Raw genomic sequence first — 20649 nt, 5'->3', positions numbered from 1 at the left:
GGTTTTTAAATAGAGGTTGGATGGTCATCTGTCATAGATGCTGTAGTTGAGATTCCTGCACCGCAGGGGGTGGACTAGATGACCATTGGGGTCCCTTCTAGCTCTACAATTCTATAAGCAACATTTGTCACAATGCATTTTAATGGCCAATGTATTCCTACAGCAATTTATAGGAACCAATGCACTCCAATGGCCACGTAGTGGCATTCTTTTTAGCAGGTCCCGAGTTCGAACTGCTCACACTTCCGCATCCCAGGGAGCTCTGCAGATGCAGCCAGCAGGAAAGAAAGCACAGAGTTGTCCCTAACACTGCAGTGAATGGACACAGATCTCCATGTGCAAAATGGAACGGAGGGATGATGAATGGCTGGACATTTGAGGTCATGGAGAAAGACAGATATTAACACACAGCTGGAAGAAAAAACCAACAGTGACATCACTAACAATTCTGGGAATACAGTGGAACCTCGGTTTTCGAGCATCTTGGAAGCCGAATGATTTGGAACCCAAAGGGCAAAAACCCGGAAGTACCAGTAACTGAACAGCTTCCAAGGCATGGTTCTCCATTTTTTCAATGGATTTTGCTGACCGCCCCACTGACCCTCAGTTTTCGTAAGTCGAATGGTCTTCCGGAATGGATTGCGTTCAAAAACCGAGGTTCCATTGTAGTTCTAGGAAACAAGCAGGTATTGCAAAGTGGTTCAGTAGATGAGCACTAAAGGATTACTGTTGGAAGAAAGGAAAAGAAACTGCAGAAAAGAAATAGAAGCAAGTTACGAGACTGGTCTTTTCAATTCCCATTTTGGACACAGCCAGATTCCACGTCTGCAACAAATAAACACTGTAACTTTGGTTGATTAGGAATTGCAATTCTTAAGGGCTGCATTATTATGAAGTTTAAATCTTACCTTTTAAAATGGAGATTCTATCCATGCTCAATAGCTGGTTTATATATACAGGGATGATATCAAACTGAAAGCTTTAAACTTATGCTTACCTGCATTTATATGTAGGAAGTAACATGTGAACCAGAAGCAAGCACTTACCTGGTTATAAAAGATTGCCCAAATCTGAATATTAATCTCTTGGCGACCTGAAATGCTAACTCAGTTACATTTAATTAGGTACAACTTGTCTCCTGCCTCCCATGCTAGATTTGAACATGCAGGGATCTGGTGGCACTGCCGTTTGTGTAAACCAGCCTTGAATTGCGATACGTATTTCAATCAATAAAATTTATTCGACCATCTGTCAGTACACAAATATGTATTTCAAAGGTTCATAGTTCAGCTGGGAGTTATGATGGCCCTATAGGAGGAAAATTCTAAGGATTGGTTCGTGTTACCCTCCTAATGGGGGGAAATGAACTGAAAGAGCTTGGAATATGTGATTTGGGACACACTAACTAGCTACCTTGCAAAATGAGCAAAAATGAGCAAGAACAAAGATTTTGAAAGAATAAACAACCAACTGCTGCTCTTGAACAATATTTCAGGTTTTTTTTTAATGTGGTGTTGATCTGCATTTCAGCTCCCACTGTTTTGGTTTAGAAGAATGCTTCTACAGCTTACACAAAAAAAATATTTTACAATTTCTTATACTCTCTTAAGCTCCGAGGAGTTGTTGAAATCCTTGGTTTATTCCACGAGGCTTTTAGAGCAAAAGCAATCAAATGTTTCTGGGACAAACACCGAGCTCTTTGCTCCACATATGTTTCCTTTTATTGCTCCACTGGACACATGACAATGAAAACGTGGCGATAAATGCGCAGCAACACATGGAAATTTCCACCAGCCATAATGGCAACAGCTGCCATGGCAAAAGCCTGTTCCAAGAATCAGACAGGAATTCCGGTTGGGTGTGCAGGCTATTGCCTGTCTGGAGCAACGTCTTCATGTATTTTTGTGCCAGGGAGTGCATCTTGCCAACGAAGTGGGCATACTTCTCCTGGCAGTGCGGAACAGGCAGTTCACCTCGGAGCCATTTAGCTTTGAGTGCCGTTCTTTAAACCGGAGCACGGATCATTCTGGTGTCTTTTCCTGGGCCTGTGAGTCCCCTCTCCCATGCGTCATCACACCTTTGTGATTTATCAGTTATTTTGAGGCAGGAGCAAACTGGTTTTTTGCCGTTAACAAACCCACACTGGATCATTGTATTGTGGCGGTCCAATCGGCAGAGAAATGTATTAATCTAAGCAGAGGGGAACCGTTTACAATGTTTATTGACTTGAAAGAGGCTTTTGATTCCGTTTCAAGAAAGATACAGGATTAAACTAGGATAGACATCTACGGACAAAAGTTTTCTTATTCGTGACATGTACACTCAAACAACTACAGTCATACCTAAGGTTGCATTTGCTGCAGGTTGCGTTTGTCATGGGATACGAATGCGCCAAACCCGGAAGTAGTGGAAAGGGTTACTTTCGGGGTTCGGCACTGTGCGCAGGTTCAGAAGCGCCGAATCGTGCCACACACATGCGCAGATACGGCGCTTCAGGTTGTGGACCTTTCAGGTTGCGAATGGGGCTCTGGAATGGATCCCGTTCACAACCAGAGATACCACTGTATTCAAGTCCACTGAGGTCAGCAGGGACAACTGTCACATGAAGATAATCACAAAAGGGGTGTCAAACAGGAATGTATTTTAACCCCGTACTTACTGCATTTCTGAATGATTTTGTTTCATCACTGCCAATGGTAGGCCACTCTCCAAAGCTGTGATCATATGTAACGATGACTTTCTCTAAATCATGGGGAATTAGGCACTAAAGGGGAATACTTTGCAAAGGGCTAAATAATTTAAGTAGCATGAGCTCCATTTTCAATATAACCTTAAAAGGAAACTTGAACCTGTAAACTACAGTTCATCTGCAGTTGTTTGTTGCTATTGTACTCCAAGTGAGCACAGTAGCCTTCTAGTTCTCAGGGTATTTAAAAGACGTTCTAATTCTGCTCTGGAAAAAACTCAGGCACTTTTCTTGTGTCATATCCAGTGTTGAATATGCAGCCATCTGTTTGAAAGCCAGAGCATGAGTTCAGACACTAACATTTTGGTTGTGTCTTCATTGCTCTGCATCAATATCCATTTTTTATATAATATTTTTGTTTTTGTTGAAAATTTAATAAACAACAACCACAAACTAAGAAAATTATACACAACATCAAATCCATGAAAGGGGATTCTCCGAATCCCGCAACACTCCCTACCCTTCCAGTTCCTTAAATTCCCTTTTCAACTGCATGTCATTTCTACTCCAAATTATTTTTTCTACCTCAAATTTCCTAAATGAATTCTAAAATTACAAGTGTTCTTAAAATCCTGACAATGTATTAACCTGTTTACAATACTTTTGCAAATTTCCCCCATTCTTTTTAAAATTTCTTGTCATCTTGATTTCTGAGCTTTCCAGTTAGTTTCGCCATTTCAGCACAGTCCATTAACTTGGTTTGCCAATCTTCTTTGGTCAAGACTGCTTCCTCTTACCATCTTCCTCCATCAGTATCTGCATCAATATCTAGCCTGGTACATCTTATGCCACAACAACCACGACAGCACCGACTTCAGCAGGTGTAGTGAGCTAAGAACCATGCAGATAATCAGTTTCGGCATCTTGAGTGGCCCTCGATCAGAGGTGGGGAAATTCTGGCCTGAGACACCTCCCCCATTTGCCTTCTCCCCAATTTGGGCAAGCCATGCCAACCTGCCCTACACTTGTGGTCAGGTACGACGTTAACTGAGAGGCTGGTAAAGATGGAGCTGGGATCAAAGGTTTAGCCCGATTGTCAAGAGCTTGGGAAGCACTGCTGAAAAGGTTCCCCACCCCGACCAAGATGGATGGGGCAAGGCAGAGATGGAGAACCTCAGGCTTGGGGGTTAAGTTTCTATCTAGCCCACAGGACTCTCCCCAGGTCACACTCTCAATGGCCTGCTAGGTGTTTTGGCCAGGCTAGAATGGGCCCTTGAACTCTGACGTTGCTGCTTACTTCCCTGGGTGGAAGATAGCAAAAAGGACATCTAAATGCGTGAAGAAGCATTAGTTGCTCTGCCCCCTTCTCTTTCTGGTCCTTCCCGCTGTCAGCATTTGGTCCTGTGAGAAGCAAAAGCAACCCCTGGAAAAAGTTTCCTCTAGCCCCCTAGGGTAAGTGAATACAACCATTTTACAATCCATTGCTTGCTTTTACATTTCTATCAAGGCGTAGATTAAAAGGTAAAGGTAAAGGGACCCCTGACCATTAGGTCCAGTCGTGTCCGACTCTGGGCACTCATCTCACGTTACTGGCCGAGGGAGCCGGCGTACAGCTTCCAGGTCATGTGGCCAGCATGACTAAGCCGCTTCTGGTGAACCAGAGCAGCGCACGGAAACGCCGGAGTGGTACCTATTTATCTACTTGCACTCTGACATGCTTTCGAACTGCTAGGTTGGCAGGAGCTGGGACCGAGCAACGGGAACTCACCCCGTCGACCTTCTGATCTGCAAGCCCTAGGCTCAGTGGTTTAACCCACAGCGCCACCCGCGTCCCTAGGCATATATTAGGGCTGGGCAACATCTGGTTTTCAGCACCAGATAATCATTGCAATATGCCAATTTATCACAATATCCGAAATAAGGATGGAGCTATGCAGAGGCACTGACTAGCTTCACATTTCCCCCCACATTGTGATTTTTGAATTGCGCGCACGCATACACACATACACAATTCACAATATATTGCCAGGTCAAAAATTATGAAACCGGTATCACAATGTGGACTTCAAATTGGTTTTGGATGATATAGCGACATATCACTCGGCCCTAGTGTTGAGCAAATCTTTGAATTTTGCCACAAATGCCCATTGAAAAAAGAGCTGAAATGACAAGTGTGTGAGAGGAAACCACCTTTATTTAACAAATATATAGCCAACTTTGTAAAAAAGAAAAAAATCTGAACAACTAGCAAACAAACATCCCCAGTCCTTGACAGATGTTCAATGTAACAATGAGGCTCACCCCAAGAATCCAACTTTTTTCCGTGTTGGTCCGAGACTTTCTTCTTTATCCAAGGCAGATTGCAAAGAGGTGTGCAACAACTTGCCCACCCTCTTTCCAGTCTGAAATGCAAATGAAAAGACAAAAACCAATGCGTGGCAGGAGAACATAACTGTAAAAAAAGAAGAATCCACAGAGAAGCTTCTTTCTTTTGTGGAAATGTTTTTCCTAAAAAATTAATCCCTACCTCTCTGCTTTTCTCTTTGTTTTGGTGTGGGCGGGTGTAGAGATTTGGGGTTTGGAGGATCTCAGCATCACCAGTTTTTTCTACTGCGAAGTGGGTATTTTGTGGTGCCCAAGACAACTTCTCAGATTTCCAAATATGTCCCCAGACACCCCCCCAAAAAAGTTGGAGATCTCTGTCTAGCTGATGAAAAATTCCACTTGCTAACAACCCATTGGAGTTTTGAGTTATAGACTTGCACATTCCCCCTAGACCTTAGCGTCTAGCCTTTCAGACCAGAAGAAGCTCTGGTGCTAGCATTCTCTCTCTCCCCCTGCAGATTTCGACAACAGCAGTAAATCAGAAGGGTTAGCATGAAATACTCTAGCCTCCCACTGGAAGCAAAAAATGTTCTCCCTAACAGCATTTTAGCTTTCTTGATACCTGCAAAGATTATAAGGAAGATGCAGAAAATATTGCTAGAGTTCATGGAGTAAAAACAAAGCCCAACAATTATGCCAATGCTGTATGTCTTGGAATGGAAATAAAAGAATTTAACCTTTTGAATCTCTTGAATATCTTAAGAGGGAGGTAGTGTAAGCCATAGACATAAAAGTAATGGAACACGGAACAAAGACATGACTACAATAAGTATGATATAGATTTGAAAACTATAGACAAACAATGTGTACTATAAACCAACCCAACCTGGATCGTAATTTGCTCTACTTTCCCAAAGCTTTCTTGTATCTGTCGTTTTGTGGGCTGTATGGAATTATTGTCTGCCTCAAGGCTGGCAAACATAACGGAATTCATGACTCAGGGTCAATGTTAGTGCATTTAAGAATGCTAAGGGGGAGTTATGAAACTGTTACAAATCATGGTCCCCAGCATTTTTCTTCACATCTTGCTTGCACCAGCAAAAATATCCATTCCATTTCCTACAAAAAGACTCTGATCCCCATTTCAGATGAGTATGCAACACGATATATAAAAATATCTATCTAAACATCATTAACTGTAATAACTAAATGCTTTTGATTGATACAAAAAATGCTCAACAACTGTGGTCAATCCAATGGGTAGATCGCTGCCAGTTTTTTTTTTTAAATAGTGGGAGTAGATCGCAGTCTCCGGAAGTTGGACAGCCCTGATATAAACTGTATTTCAGCTGTCTTTCGAGAGCAGCTTATATTTGGAGAAGTTAGATTTTTAAAACCAAAATAGGTCGATAGCTCAACCTTTATGCTGCACAGTGGCACCTTGGTTCTCAAAGGCCTTGGTACCTGAACAACTTGGAACTCAAATGCTGTAAACCCGGGAATAAGTGATCTGGTTTGTGAACTGTTTTCGGAAGTTGAATATGCTCTGTTCTGAATGTTGCACTTCCATTTTGAGTGCCACACTTCCATGTTTTGAGTGTCACGCTGAGGTCTGTCTGTTTTTGCTATTTATTTTGTGTTCTTGTGGTGTTTTTTGTTGTTGTTGTGACACTGTGGAACCCAGTTCAACTATTGATTGATTGATTGAGTGTGTGACTGCAGTACACTGTTTATTGCTTTCATTTAATGGATCCATGGTCTCGTTAGATAGTAAAATTCATGTTAAATTGCTGTTTTAGGGGTTGTTTTTAAAAGTCTGCAACGGATTAATCCATTTTGCATTACTTTCTATGGGAAAGCGTGCCTTGGTTTTGGAATGGACTTCAGGAACACATTAAGTTTGAGAACCAAGGTACCACTGTAATTAATAACATGCTCAAAAATCCCACTATGGCTTGATTTACAACAACCTGACCACAGCTTACCTCCATCATCTCAAATATGCTTTCTGGATCAAGGCTCCCCCTTCCCACTTTCTTCATACAGGTTAGGACACCTTGACTGGTCACAGAAATGAGGAGGCTAGCCAGAGAACACGCTTCCTCCTGAAGTGTGGCATCCACTACATGCCTATAGCCAATCTGGAAAAGCAACGACAAACAAACGTAAGCTGCAATCCTATACAGTCAAACCTCGGTTCCCGAACGGCTCCGTTTTGAAACGTTTCAGCTCCCAAATGCAGAAAACCCAGAAGTAAATGCTCCAGTTTTTGAACGTTTTTCGGAAGCCGAAAAGCTTGCAGGGAGTTTTCTTTTCTCTTCTCTCCACTGACTTTGCCAACTGCCCTTTCATCCAGTCTTCTGGAACGGATTACGTTTGACAACCAAGGTTTGACTTTACAGTTCTCTGCGAGTAAGGCAGGTGAACACAGTGGGACTTACTTCCAAGTAAACATAGGGCTTGTCAGCATTATTTAGCTGTTAATCCATTCCCCACTCCCCTCATTAAAATTAGACCAGAGTAATCTACACCCTCATGTAATTGAATTTGTATATGCAGAGCAACTCTGTATTTCCTGTTCATATCTCTAGGCACTCCCTTTTGTGTTTATTCCTTCCTTCTAATCTGTTGATTCTATTACACCAATTAAGTACAAAGTGTGCAAAGAGCTGCACCTTTGAGTGTTTAAAAAAAAAAAAATCCCCACCCGAGAAGTGTGCGAAAACACAGGCAGGTGATTGCAAATTCCCTTGTGCATGTTTTTTTTGTGCAAATCCAAGGGCTAAAAAAGAAAAAAAGAAATATAAAAGGCTAAGTTCTTCACACAACCTTACTAGCACCCTGGAAAAGAAATGAAAGCAACTGAAAATTATTTGCACCAGTGCTTTTTCCCTAGAAAAATAGGTGCCGGTACTCACTATGAAGTTGTTAAGTAAGTGCAACACTTTTTAACAACAACAAAAAAGAATTGCCAGTACTGCGTAGTTTTTAGTACCCCCTGGAAAAAAACCACTGCCGAGCACAGCCTTTTCAGATTGCGGCCCAATATATCTGGTTTACAGATTTTGTATGTGGTTTGCTTGTGCAATTTTCTGGTTTTGTGCAAATCTGAGGGAGGAAAGTTAGAACAATACTGAGAAATAACATGGGGAAGGAATTCTAGAACCGCAGCATTTTAATCTAGAATTCTAATACAATTAATTCACCAAAAGACCAAGCCAAGATGAAGAGATGCCCTTGCAAGCGAATGTTTTCTGTAAACGTAACGTTTTCAAACAGCAAACCCTTTTTCCATACGTGTCAAAATAGCTTCTCTAATCACTGGTATAGAATAGTCAACCATGTTGTTAAAGGTGTTGAATGGACAGAGTTCCATTTCTAAGCAGAGAAAGTGTAGTAGTAGTAGTAGTAATAATAATAATAATAATAATAATAATAATAATAATAATACCAATACCACTACATATACACACAAACAAAATACCTAATATCTTCCATACTGGAAACTCAAGAACCCAGAAAGACATATTGAAATAATCTGATGGTTTCCATGGCAGTGTCCACAATAAAAATGGCAGGTCCACCTTTTGTATTAGAACTTTTCTATCAAAACAAGCCCATAGGAGATAAGCTCAGAATTGTCAGTGACTTACTTTGCTTAGTGTGACAATACAAGGTACATTGTCTACATTAAGTCGAATACAGTCAAAAGGATCATCAGAAAGTTCAATTTCCCGTCCACCTTCATCCTCCAAAACACGTACTTTGGGTATTCTAAAGAAAGCAGGCGATGTCAAATTAAGATGTCATTTCTGCACATATTGCCACATGGAATCACTCCAATTCCTTTTCATATGCTGATATTAATTTCCAAAGATAGATCCTATTAGCTTTCATACTCCAGAAGAGCATCTCAGCCAACACCACAAACAATTTTAGTTTGCGGAAGGGACATAGCTCAGTGATGGAGCATCTTTTAAAGAGGTACAGCTTTTTAATCTGGCAACACACCATATTTATCATTTTAAAAGGATAGCATTGTGATTGTAGTTAGTGCAGAAATGGCAATTATCTTTGTTGTCGTTGGTCAGTAAGCAGTTTAAACAATAAAAATAGGAAGAGACTCAATTCATTTTCCCAATAGGGAGGTTTTCTACAAAATGTGCGTTCTTTTCCTTATCTGAACTTTTAAAAAAATGGAATTTGTATCAGCAAATGATTTAGAGCAGCTTCCCATCTGTAAAAAAAGAAAAGGCACATTCCCAGTATAATACGGTTCATTCCATTCAAAAGCTGAGGTCATTTAAAATAAACAGCCGAAAAATGTTTTGGACTGCTTTTCAAAGCAGCTGTGCCAAAGTGTTATGTGGGTTTTATATAATACAGTGAGAAACAAAACACAAGGCAAGATGTTTTCAACTAGGCTGTTTGGCAAAGTTAGGAAGCCTGATGGAGTTACAGCAGCCCTGAGATCTTATGAAGAAGGGCAGTATATATATATATAAATCAAACAAACAAACAAACAAACACTAAAGGATGAGGAACACTGGAGAATTTTCCTCACCCCCTTCCTTTGGGCTGAGCAATTATATATTGATATACAAGTGAAACTCGAAAAATTAGAATATTGTGGAAAGGTTCATTTCTTTCAGTAATTCAACTTAAAAGGTGAAACTAGTATATGAGATAGACTCATGACATGCAAAGCGAGATCTGTCAAGCCTTTGTTCGTTATAATTGTGATGATTATGGCGTACAGCTGATGAGAACCCCAAATTAACAATTTCAACTGAATGAAACGGCATCTGTGATTGTCTCTATTTGCCACTGTCTGTACTTTCTGCATTTTATGTCCTTCTAATCTCAGTTTACACACACACACACAGACACACACACACACACCATGCATATATAAATACAACTGAGGATTACATTAGATGCGTCTGATGAAGTGGACTCTAGTCTGCAAAAGCTTATACCGTAATAAATTTGTTAACTTGTTATGGTGCCACAACACATCGTTGTGGCTGCAACAGAGACCTCTGCATTTTCCTCCGCTATGCGTGCCTTACCTGGTATTAAACAGTGCTGCCTTCACTGCAACAGAGATGGCATCAAACAAGTTTCCACCACACTCCAGTAACTGAAATGTTAAAAGAAGATGTGTGTTTTACATGAATAACCCATTCAGTTATATCAATCCTAGAACCTACAAGTGATAATCTGATTGTGGCAGATAGGCTTGTTCTTATCTTGACTTTTTAAATCAAGATACAGTCCTGAATGAGCAAAGGCTGACAATGAGGTTTAGGGTTGTGATAGCGTTTAAACTACCTCCTCTGACTTTGAGACAGAAACAATCTCATCAGAATTCAACCCGTCAACGGCCCGAGGAATTCTCTGAATATCTAGTTTCGATTAAGCTGAAGTATGTTTTACTTACCAGGACATCGACGTAAAGCACCCAGCAGTGCTCTCGGGGAGCAATGCAAAGCAACTTCAAGTCAATGCTGCTCTCGTTGTTAAAAATTCTGTAGAGGGTATTTGCTATTTCAGTGCCAAGCTCCTCTCCGCCGCGGCCCTCAAATTCAGGAGTGGCATTGGCTGAGCTGAAAGGAAGAAAATAAAAGCAGTTTTCACCTTTCAGGGATCTATGGATCAGCACAGGACATTAAATACCGCCCTTTCCCTATTAATAAGATTTAATAAACCAAAATAATAAAGGGGACAGAGAGATCTATAGATTATCTGAAACAGGCAACAACATAGCTTGGTATCTCAGCTCCAGTTCTTTAGTTACAGTCTAACTACTGTGGTTTGATGGAAGTTAAGAACAATTGCTTTCTTCCATCTTCAGGTTAAGAATAAGAAACAGAAAAGAAAGTTGCATGGCTAACAATAAACCCTGTTAAACATAACAGCGGGAGAGAACAGATGAACTAACAGGAAGACTGGCATATTTTTAATTGGCCTCTCCTGTCCTGGGTATTTCTCTACTGAAAGAGTCTCGTTGCCTTCAACAAGTGTCAGCTGTGATGGGCTCTAATCTTCTAAAAAATGCACACACAATTTCAAAAATGTAAGGCAAAAACCAGCCTAATTAGAAGCTATTCCAGCAGAAGAATCAATATTACACTGCGCAGCGTACTAGAAGCCTACAGCTTTCAAGGTTGCCCATCCTACTGTATTTCCTCCCGTCTCCTATCTGGATTTAGAAGCTCTCAGGTCCACAACAGGTAGAAGAGGTTGCAAGGACCAGCTCCACTTTTCCTCCTCTCTGTAAGGAGACAAGGCAACAGCCCCTAACCATTGCTTGGCATCAATTTGAGTCTAAGTCAGGAAGAGTTATTGGGCTATTGTTTCGTTCTTGTTTTTGTTACGTATTTTGTGTTTTTGTCTTGTGTTTTTATGCCGCAAACCACCCTGAGATCTTTAGATGAAGGGCAGTATACAAATTTAACAACAAAACAAAACAAAAGAGAGTCACAAGCCATTGCACCAGGAGAGGCGCTGCACCAACACTCTATGAAGGAGGGTTCGAGTGCCTCTGGAGAAACAATCATAGCAGTCTTCACCACTGGAGGATCTTAGTAAAAGTTTAAGCTAAACAAGGAAATGTATGCTTGCCTATCTGCAGTTAGAAAAATAAAATTAAGTACTTGTACATTGCCCTAATATTTCACGATATGCTGCCTGACTACTCATAAGAATAGTTACACACTGCCATATCATGAAATAATGGGGCAATGTACAACAAGAAAACGCACAACACAATTAAAAACGGTGATGTACAAAGTAACAATAGAGGTGACTGTTAAATCAAAACATCTTAAATAGCTACATGGGCCTAATGGAATAAAAATGTCTTGCTGATAGTGCACAACTTCACCTTGTCGAGCCTCACATCCCAAGCTACACATTTACCAGCAACATTACTGTTTCATTGTAGTTTATGCATCTCATTTTGCATGGCAGCCAGTATACCCCTTCCTAAGCATAGTCGGTTTGCACATCATGGTAAACCATAGATAATGGCTGTGTGCAGGGTTTATCTCTCCCCTACCCAGGGAGGTGAGGAGAGAGGGAGGAATGTGAGGGGAGGAGAGGGGCAATCATTCCATTTGGAAACCGGCAATGCTTGTGCTGATGGAACATTTGTAATAGCGTGATGCTGAATCCCACCCTCTGAACGTGGAGATAAGATTGTTTCAAATTTGGTCCTCCTCTTAGCAGAAGCTGGTGCAACCCCCCCACCCCCATGATCCCTGGCTTAGTGTCCAAACTGGGGACATTTTTTTGTTCAATCAAGCCGTTGTTGGTAAGCCAATGACAAACATGGTTTGTTTGGAGACAGAACCTAGGGATCATGGTCTGTTGCTCCTACTCAAGCTAGGATAGAAACTAAAGGAGGAGAAATCTTCTCATTCACAGCAAAACATTTGTTGTTGTTGTTTAGTCATGTCCGACTCTTCGTGACCCCATGGACCAGAGCACGCCAGGCACTCCTGTCTTCCACTGCCTCCCGCAGTTTGGTCAAACTCATATTAGTAGCTTCGAGAACACTGTCCAACCATCTCATCCTCTGTCGTCCCCTTCTCCTTGTGCCCTCCATCTTTCCCAACATCAGGATCTTTTCCAGGGAGTCTTCTCTTCTCATGAGGTGGCCAAAGTATTGGAGCCTCAGCTTCAGGATCTGTCCTTCCAGTGAGCACTCAGGGCTGATTTCCTTCAGAATGGATAGGTTTGATCTTCTTGCCATCCATGGGACTCTCAAGCGTCTCCTCCAGCACCATAATTCAAAAGCATCAATTCTTTGGTGATCAGCCTTCTTTATGGTCCAGCTCTCACTTCCATACATCACTACGACGTGGAAACACCAATCATAGCAAACCTTTAAGGGCAGGAGAAGCTGGTGTGATAGGGACATGGAGGCAACTTCATAACAGCAGCATCACTGCCACTGCCAGGACAATGTGGGGCAGGACTATGTGGGTACACTGGTGGATCCAATCCACTGCTCCTGTTTGCTGTGCAGCCCCTGCTTCACTACTGTACTGCTTCTATAGTAAGGAACAGCGCTCCTACTGTTGGGAGGGCAGCATATAACTCTCAGTGCTCCCATTAAAGTGGGCCCCTTAGGCATTTATCTTGTCAGCTTTCCTACAGTACACGTTAGTGTTTCTCAAATTCGGGTCTCCAGCTGTTGTCGGACTACAACTCCCATCATCTCTGGCCACTGGTCCAGCAACTGCTGGAGACCCAAGTTTGAGAAATGCTGGCATATATAGCTGAATGTCAGGTACAGGTACTATTTTTCATAATATAGAAAATAGGCAGGATCTTCGCAAAGCATTTATCTCATATGGATTCTTTATGAGTCAGGCCACAAGCAATTAGTCAGAAACGGAACATTTCTTAATGGTATACTTACAAAGGATCCTTAAAGGTTTCCTAGGGAGAAGCAGCTTATATAAAAAATTAACTACGACAATTATCTAATTTACCTGCACTATGCAATTTAGCCTCCAAGCAGACTTGATTTTTAAATTGTGGCAAAGTTTTCATAGCCAATTTATATGAATATCTAATCACACAGTCATCTCTAGCGCACTCAGGGTGAATTTTAAGTTATGTTTAATTAAAGGGCAGATTCACAGTTCTCATAGCAACACCTTGAAGTTGCCTCTTTGAACTTTGGCGTTTTAGAACTTTATTGTAGGATAACATTCCAATTAGAAAGCCAAGTAATATGCTACTCTGTGTCTGTTGCTGCTTCTGTCCATATCACCTTGTGCTAAATAGACAGAAGCGTCCCCATTATAGACTTACATTTGCCCCCCCAAACCCACAATAGAATTTGTTGTTGTTGTGTTTTTTTTAAAAAAAACTTTATAGGCACAATCCTGCTCTGTATATGCATAAAAGCAGGATGCAGAGGCTTGGTGCAAGGATGGATCAGCCTTCCTCTCCAAATCACAATGATTAAAAGCCAGATACAGTCGTATCTTGGTTTTAGAAACTGGGCATGCACATCTATCTTATGTATCAGTGCCTGGTCAAGGTTTTGTGCGTGCAGGTTTAAGAAATCCAGAAAACGATTTCATCCCACCCCGTACCCCAAGATTTAGGAAAATTATGTTAATTAGACCTAAATCAAGTTAGTATCAACCTAGCATGTGTTTGCCATGCTCTTCATAACTGGTTGCCCGCTCTCCTGGCACAGAGCCATGGCACAGATCCCCAGGGTGACTCTTAAACATGCAACCACAAGCAAGAGTGCCAACCTTGTTACTCATCTCAACAATGCGTATCAACATACACATTAAAAATTCTAGTGGAAGACTCTGCTCCCCAATTTTATCTTGTACTATCTCAGAAAGTGCAGGAGGGACCAGGGCAGCAATTCAAAATGAGTTAATGATTTGACAACCCTTTAAAATGGAGAGGAGGAATTGTCAAAATGCTCCAGGTGTTCAAAAATGTTCAGTTAGCACCATCTAGCGGCAGGCCAATAATGTGCCAGAGATTGAAACCCCACTATCTCTAATTGTGGCAGAGAAGGCTCTACAGTTGCTTTGAGCATGCAGTTTTAAAAAAATGAAGTTTTTGAGCTATTTTAAAGGAAATACGGACATTTTAACTGATTTTCGGAAATTCCACCCAGACACTATTTCCCTGGTCCTGAATGGGGTAACTGTGCCCCTGAAGGACCAAGTGCGCAGTCTGGGAGTCATTTTGGACTCACAACTGTCCATGGAGGCGCAGGTCAATTCTGTGTCCAGGGCAGCTGTTTACCAGCTCCATCTGGTACGCAGACTGTCTCGCCAGAGTGGTGCATGCTCTAGTTATCTCCTGCTTGGACTACTGCAATGCACTCTACGTGGGGCTACCATTGACAGTGACCCGGAAACTCCAACTAATCCAGAATGCAGCAGTGAGACTGTGGACTGGGAGTTGCTGCTGGACCATATAACACCGGTCCTGAAAGACCTACATTGGCTCCCAGTATGTTTCCAAGCACAATTCAAAGTGTTGGTGCTGACCTTTCAAGCCCTAAACGGCCTCGTCCCAGTATACCTGAATAACAACAACAACAACAAGCAGCTTTGCAAAGTGGTGTTACTGGGATGGGGCAAGGGTAGAGTTTGGCCAACCATTGATTCACTGGCCCAGCTTCCAGAAAGGGACCTGATATGCGAGTCATCTCCTGTGCCAGCCTAGATCTGGCATAGCAAAAAGAAAGAAAAAATATGACTCCTTTCAGGCTTGGTCTATAGGATCTGGCATGTCTGCAGAAGAAATGCTGCTCTGAATCTCACTGGCTCCTCTGCCCAGGGCTTATTAAAATGTTTTGACTGCATGTACCATCCTTGGCAGTATCTTGCTAACTACCAATGTCACCTTGAGAAATGCAAATTGCAGCAGAGAACTGAATGCAGTGTTCAGTACTCTGGCGAAGGAGGCAAGGTCATGACGGTGAAGGAAACTAATGAGGTACCACCATCACCAGCAGCAGGGGAAAGGAATTTACAAAAAGGAATAGCCTACAGAGATCTGGTGAGGACTAGAAGGTTCTGTGTGTCCATTCTGGGAAAGGGTGGGACGCTGGCCATGAGCAGAAAGAAGTAAAGAAATGAACTTCAAAATGCAAAAGATGGGGAAGAAAAAGGCAAAAAGGCAGTCAAATTAATGATTCGTTATCTGGGATTCTGAAATCCTGAAAAAAGCAAACACAGAGCATATAGTCCTGCAACTAGCATCACTTTAAGGTTGCTGGCATTTAGTCATATAGAAGACCACTCTGTGGCCCAGTTTGCACTAACCAATCAACAAAGAATTCCAAGTAGCCTTCATTTGGTCTATCCAACTTCGGTGCTCCCATTTCTGCCTTGACTCCGACCAGGATGTCTGTGTGCCCCTGTTAAAATAACAGCACTCTGCTACAGATGTTTTCCAAGTCTTATGATCTTACTAGCACACCTCCCTTTACTTTCTGTGTTGGCTAGTACTACCCAGTATTTCTCCTTAAAAAAATAAAAAGCCTTGAAAACACAATGGCAAACCTTTGAAGCACCTTAAAAGCACTGAAAGGGCCAACCAACTTAACACGACAATCTGATGGAGACTACTGTAGACACGCACTGCTAATAAACAGCATTAAGTCTGATAGACTGTGAGAATAACATTGTGAGTATTTCTTGTTCACAGTGCTTTCTTTCTAGAAAAACAGGTGCTGGCACTCATCATAAAGTTGTTATAGTAAGTGCCACACTTTTTAACAACAAAAAGTGGTGCAGCTACTGCGTACCCTTGAATACCCTGTAAAAAAGTACTGGTTGTTATAATCCAATCGCTTTTCTGATAATTTACTTATTCAGTCCTTTTTCCTGCAAATCTGTCTCCTCCACCCCCTCCCTTTTGATCCCTGCTTCTCACACCATTGCTTATTTTGTCTTCCTTCACTCACCCTTGCCTTTAGGTTTCCTGTTGCTTGGTTACAAGACATTTTGGGTCTTCCTCTCACTGAGCTTCCCACCCCCTTAGTTTCATTCTGTGTTCAACATTCAGCCAACAATTGCCACGTTTCCTCCAACACCAAACAGTCCCCAAGCCAACGTCCTTTTCTCATTCATACTAACCATTCATTTTCCATAATGCATGTCATCTTTCTATTCCTTAAACACTACTGGGTGTTTAAGAACACAATTTTGCCAACTCAGTACGAACTGGGGAGTAATGGGCCACTACAACAGAATTAATACTCTTGCAACTGGTTCTCCTTTCTATTTATGTTCTACCTGTACATATTAATGTGACACATCTCTCTCCTGCACTATAAATGAACAATACATTTCCTGTGCCACAAAAACGTATGCCACTATAAATGAGTTACTTTTTCAGGTGCCAGCAGACTGTTCTAGCTAGGGCAGGGCAGACCCAAGCTATGTTTTAGCATTGTGCAGACTGAGCTTGAATGAAAACTACGCAATATAATTAGCAATGTACAGTAGTCCCCACAAGGCGTACTTACAAGTTTTACTCTGGCAGACCCACTTGTATTAGATACTACATCTGTTTCCACTTCAGTACATCTGTAATCTTCACAACCACGGCCATCCACTCGAAGATCCTCCTGAAACAGACATTTATCACAATGTGTTACCTAATACCATTGATTGATCACACAAATAAATGTTGCTGAGAGAAGCAGACGAATGCATATTATTCATGAGCTTGTAATTATAAGTGAATGCTCTCTCTCTCTCTCTCATTGTTATTAAATTTTCCAATGTACATTTCAAAGTATTCATTTAAACAACCTTAAATCAATGACTTCCCTTCTTCTCTTTCCATAATTCATTTTGCATACCATACATCCCTGCATATTTTACATGAACTAAACCATTCAGTAATCCAATGTTACAGCCATTGAAACTTATTTACACTGTTGAATTTATCTTAATGCTACCAGCATTTTTAAATAAACACAATTTTCACCCATATATTCAGTAAACATTTTCCGATCATCTGTGAATGTACGTTCTTCTTGTTCTCTTATTCTATAAGTTAAATCTGCGAGCTGCGCGTGTTCCATCAGTTTAAGTTGCCATTCTTCTTTGGTTGGGACCTCGCTCGTTTTCCATTTTGGGGCTAACAAAACATGGGCTGCAGTAGTAGCATACATAATTATGCTACTACCCAGGGAAGTTTGCCTGGTGCCTTCACTATACACCTTTAAGCGCCAGGCAAAAAAGTTCCCTTTCAACCAGGCCTTTGCCTGACTTGATCTACGTCCCATACCCTTTTTAAAAATGCTGGCTCTTTTTTGGGGGGTGGGTGGGGGTTATTGGTTTTGTTTTGATTTTATGTATTTGATATTTTATGTGAACTGCTCTGAGACCTTCGGGTATAGGGTGGTATAGAAATTAAATAACAACAACAACAACAACAATATTTGACACCTGGGAATCTCCCTCTGAATTATCCCCAACAAAAAGGACTCTGGTGAAAGGTACTTCTAAACAATTTCCCCCCAATTCATTATACAGTGGACGCTCGGGTTGCGAACGCGTTCCGTGTGGGATGCGCGTTCGCAACCCGCAACTTCCATAACCTGCAGCGCCGTGTCTGCGCACCCGCGGGTTGTGATTCGCCACTTCTGCGCATGCACAAAGCGCAATTTAGTGCTTTTGCGCATGCGCGGACCGCCGAACCCGGAAGTAACCGATTCCGGTACTTCCGGGTTTGGTGCGTTCTTATCCCGTGACGAACGCAACCCGCAGCGAATGCAACCCGAGGTATGACTGTATATCATATAATCAAATCCACCCTGGCTGGAAGAAAAATCCACATCTGGCAACCAATGCGCAACTTTGGTTTATGATAGTACATGGGTAGAAGAGTCTAAAAAGCCCGAGACACAAATTTTCACAGCTCTCTTGTGGCCATTTACCAGAAACAATGTATTTAGCATTAACTACGAAGTGTATACTTGATTCTGATGAAACAAAGCCTCCTGGGGCAAAAGGCAGTGTGGTGCAGCAGTTAGAGCAGAGGTGCACAGCCTGTTGCCCTCCAGATGTTGTTGGACTACACCTCCCATCATCCCTGATCACTGGCTATGATGATGGGAAGTGTCAGACTAGGACCCTGGTTTGAATCCCCACTCAGCCAGGAAGCTCACTGGGTGACCTGGAGCCAGTCACTGAACCCCAGTCTAACGTAGCTCACAGTAGTAAGGTTCCAATCTTTGTTCTGGCAAAATACAGATGAGGTGGTTGAATTTTTTTTCAGCTGGTGCTGAAGCGACTTCAAAGCTATCCAATACAATCCATTGAGCCTAACAGGATGGCCCTTCTGGAATTTGTCACAAACAAACACACAAATTTGTAAATCTGTCTGTGATTTGCTACCCAGAGCTTAAATACAGGACCTTTCACGCACCCTTAGAGACATGTGTATTTGGAGAGAGAAAGGAAAAAAAAGATTTGAAATAATAGGACAAACTGCACTCCGTATTAATCAGGACGGAGCGTTTTTCATTGAAACACGGGACAATCCTGTATTATACAGGGCAGGTGGCAGCCCAGCCTCACAGGGTCGTTGTGGGGATTGAAACACCGCCCCCCCACTTGAGCCCCATGGAGAAACAGGTGGGCTATAAATGCAACACATAAAATAATAATAATTAATAATAATAATAATTAGTAACTGGGACAATTCTGTACAGGGCAGGTGGCAGCCCAGCCTCACAGGGTCCTTGTGAAGAATTGAATGAGGAGGGGGAAGAACCATCCCCCCTTGAGCCCCATGGAGAATACAGGTGGGCTATAAATGCAAATAATAATAATAATAATAATCATAATAATAATAAATAAGTAACAGGCCCCAGACAGGCCTGCAGCACCGCCTCAGTTACCTGGACGCCGTGCATGACGTACACTTTCTCCGCCTCGCTCAGCGCCACCGACGCCATGGCGAGGACACCCTCACGCGCATGCTCCGCCCTCCGAACGCCGCGCGCCCGGGAGTTACCGTCAGCAAAAAGGCGCCCACTCCCGTCCTACCCACTTCTGCGGCGTTGTATGATGACGCCCTCGCTCCCCCTCCACCTCGGTTTTCTGACCGCGCAGGCACAGGCGTACTCGCGCCTTTCCCGCCGAGCGGCTGGGCTTTCGCGCAAGCGCGTTGCGGATGCCCGGAATTTTAAAAGTGAGCGGTTGTGGTTTTTTCCGTGACAGGTCAGTTCGCTGGTGTTTACTCTCGAGTAAATGCAGGCGAGCCTGTGAATGGCCTCACAGTGGCTACAGCGCCTCGGCTGTTGTCGGACTACAACTCCCATCATCCCTCAGCGCTAATCCTGCTAGCTAGGGATGATGGGAGTTGTAGTCCCAACAATGGCTGGGGACCCAAATTTGAGAAACAACTGCGAGTTTAATGCCCGGTTTTAAGTTCTCCAGAAATCCTATGCCAGCCAAGGGAATGGATTCAGAGCAAAGACAAGAAATTTCAGCCTGCCCTTAGCAATACAGTGGTACCTTGGTTCTCAGACTTAATCCGTTCTGGAAGTTCAATCCAATACCAAACCGTTCCAAAACCAAGGTGCACTTTTCCATAGAAAGTAATGCAAAATGGATCAATCTGTTCCAGACTTTTAAAAACAACCTCTAAAACAGCAATTTAACATTAATTTTACTATCTAACGAGACCGTTGATCCATAAAATGAAAGCAACCATCAATGTACAGTACTATAAAATACATGGGACAGTATTGAAGATGATAAAAATGAAAAACTTTTTTTCCCTTACCTGTTTGGATGGGGGGCTTTTATCCATTTCTGCAGTCACATCAATCAGCAGCTGAACTGGGTTCCACACAGTCACAAAAATTAACCAAAAAAGCCGCAAAAATGCAAAATAAATAGCAAAAACAAAATCGCCAAATACAGTGGTGCCTTGGTTCTCAAACTTAATTCCTTCCCAACTTCTGAAACGTTCAAAAACCAAGCTGCGGCTTCCGATTGGTGCGGGCGCCCCGGAAACAATAGCCAACAGCTGCATCGGACCTTCAGCTTCTGAAAAATGTTCGAAAACCGGAACATTTTGTGTTGTCATTCTTTTCCTGTCCTGAACCGCCC

General features: G+C 42.2%; 1 protein-coding gene across 1 annotated transcript; it reads right to left on the bottom strand.

Moving 5' to 3' along the window:
• Nucleotides 1–4862: 4862 nt before the first annotated feature.
• Nucleotides 4863–19554, bottom strand: EXOSC7 (exosome component 7). Its single transcript, XM_033165648.1, has 8 exons — nucleotides 19431–19554; nucleotides 17043–17144; nucleotides 15835–15929; nucleotides 10455–10620; nucleotides 10084–10154; nucleotides 8665–8785; nucleotides 6997–7152; nucleotides 4863–5088 (listed from the first exon to the last, which is right to left on the bottom strand). Exons 1-8 carry the CDS (start codon nucleotides 19485–19487, stop codon nucleotides 4984–4986), a joined length of 873 nt encoding a protein of 290 aa, XP_033021539.1. The 5' UTR covers nucleotides 19488–19554; the 3' UTR covers nucleotides 4863–4983.
• Between the last annotated feature and the right edge of the window lie 1095 nt (nucleotides 19555–20649).

This window comes from Lacerta agilis, chromosome 12 (genome assembly GCF_009819535.1).
Source record: "Lacerta agilis isolate rLacAgi1 chromosome 12, rLacAgi1.pri, whole genome shotgun sequence".
NCBI classification, from domain to species: Eukaryota; Metazoa; Chordata; class Lepidosauria; order Squamata; family Lacertidae; genus Lacerta; species Lacerta agilis.
The sequence above is the reverse complement of the archived record's forward strand: the minus strand, read 5'-3'. Positions and strand labels throughout refer to the sequence as shown.

Coding starts and splice junctions, on each gene's coding strand:
- EXOSC7 (XM_033165648.1), bottom strand. CDS start 19,487: ATGGCGTCGGTGGCGCTGAGCGAGGCGGAGAAAGTGTACGTCATGCAC. Junction 10,621..15,834: donor TTGGAATTCTTTGTTGATTG/GTTAGTGCAAAC, acceptor TCTTCCTTTCAG/CTCAGCCAATGCCACTCCTG. Junction 5,089..6,996: donor GCATATTTGAGATGATGGAG/GTAAGCTGTGGT, acceptor TTTGCATTTCAG/ACTGGAAAGAGGGTGGGCAA.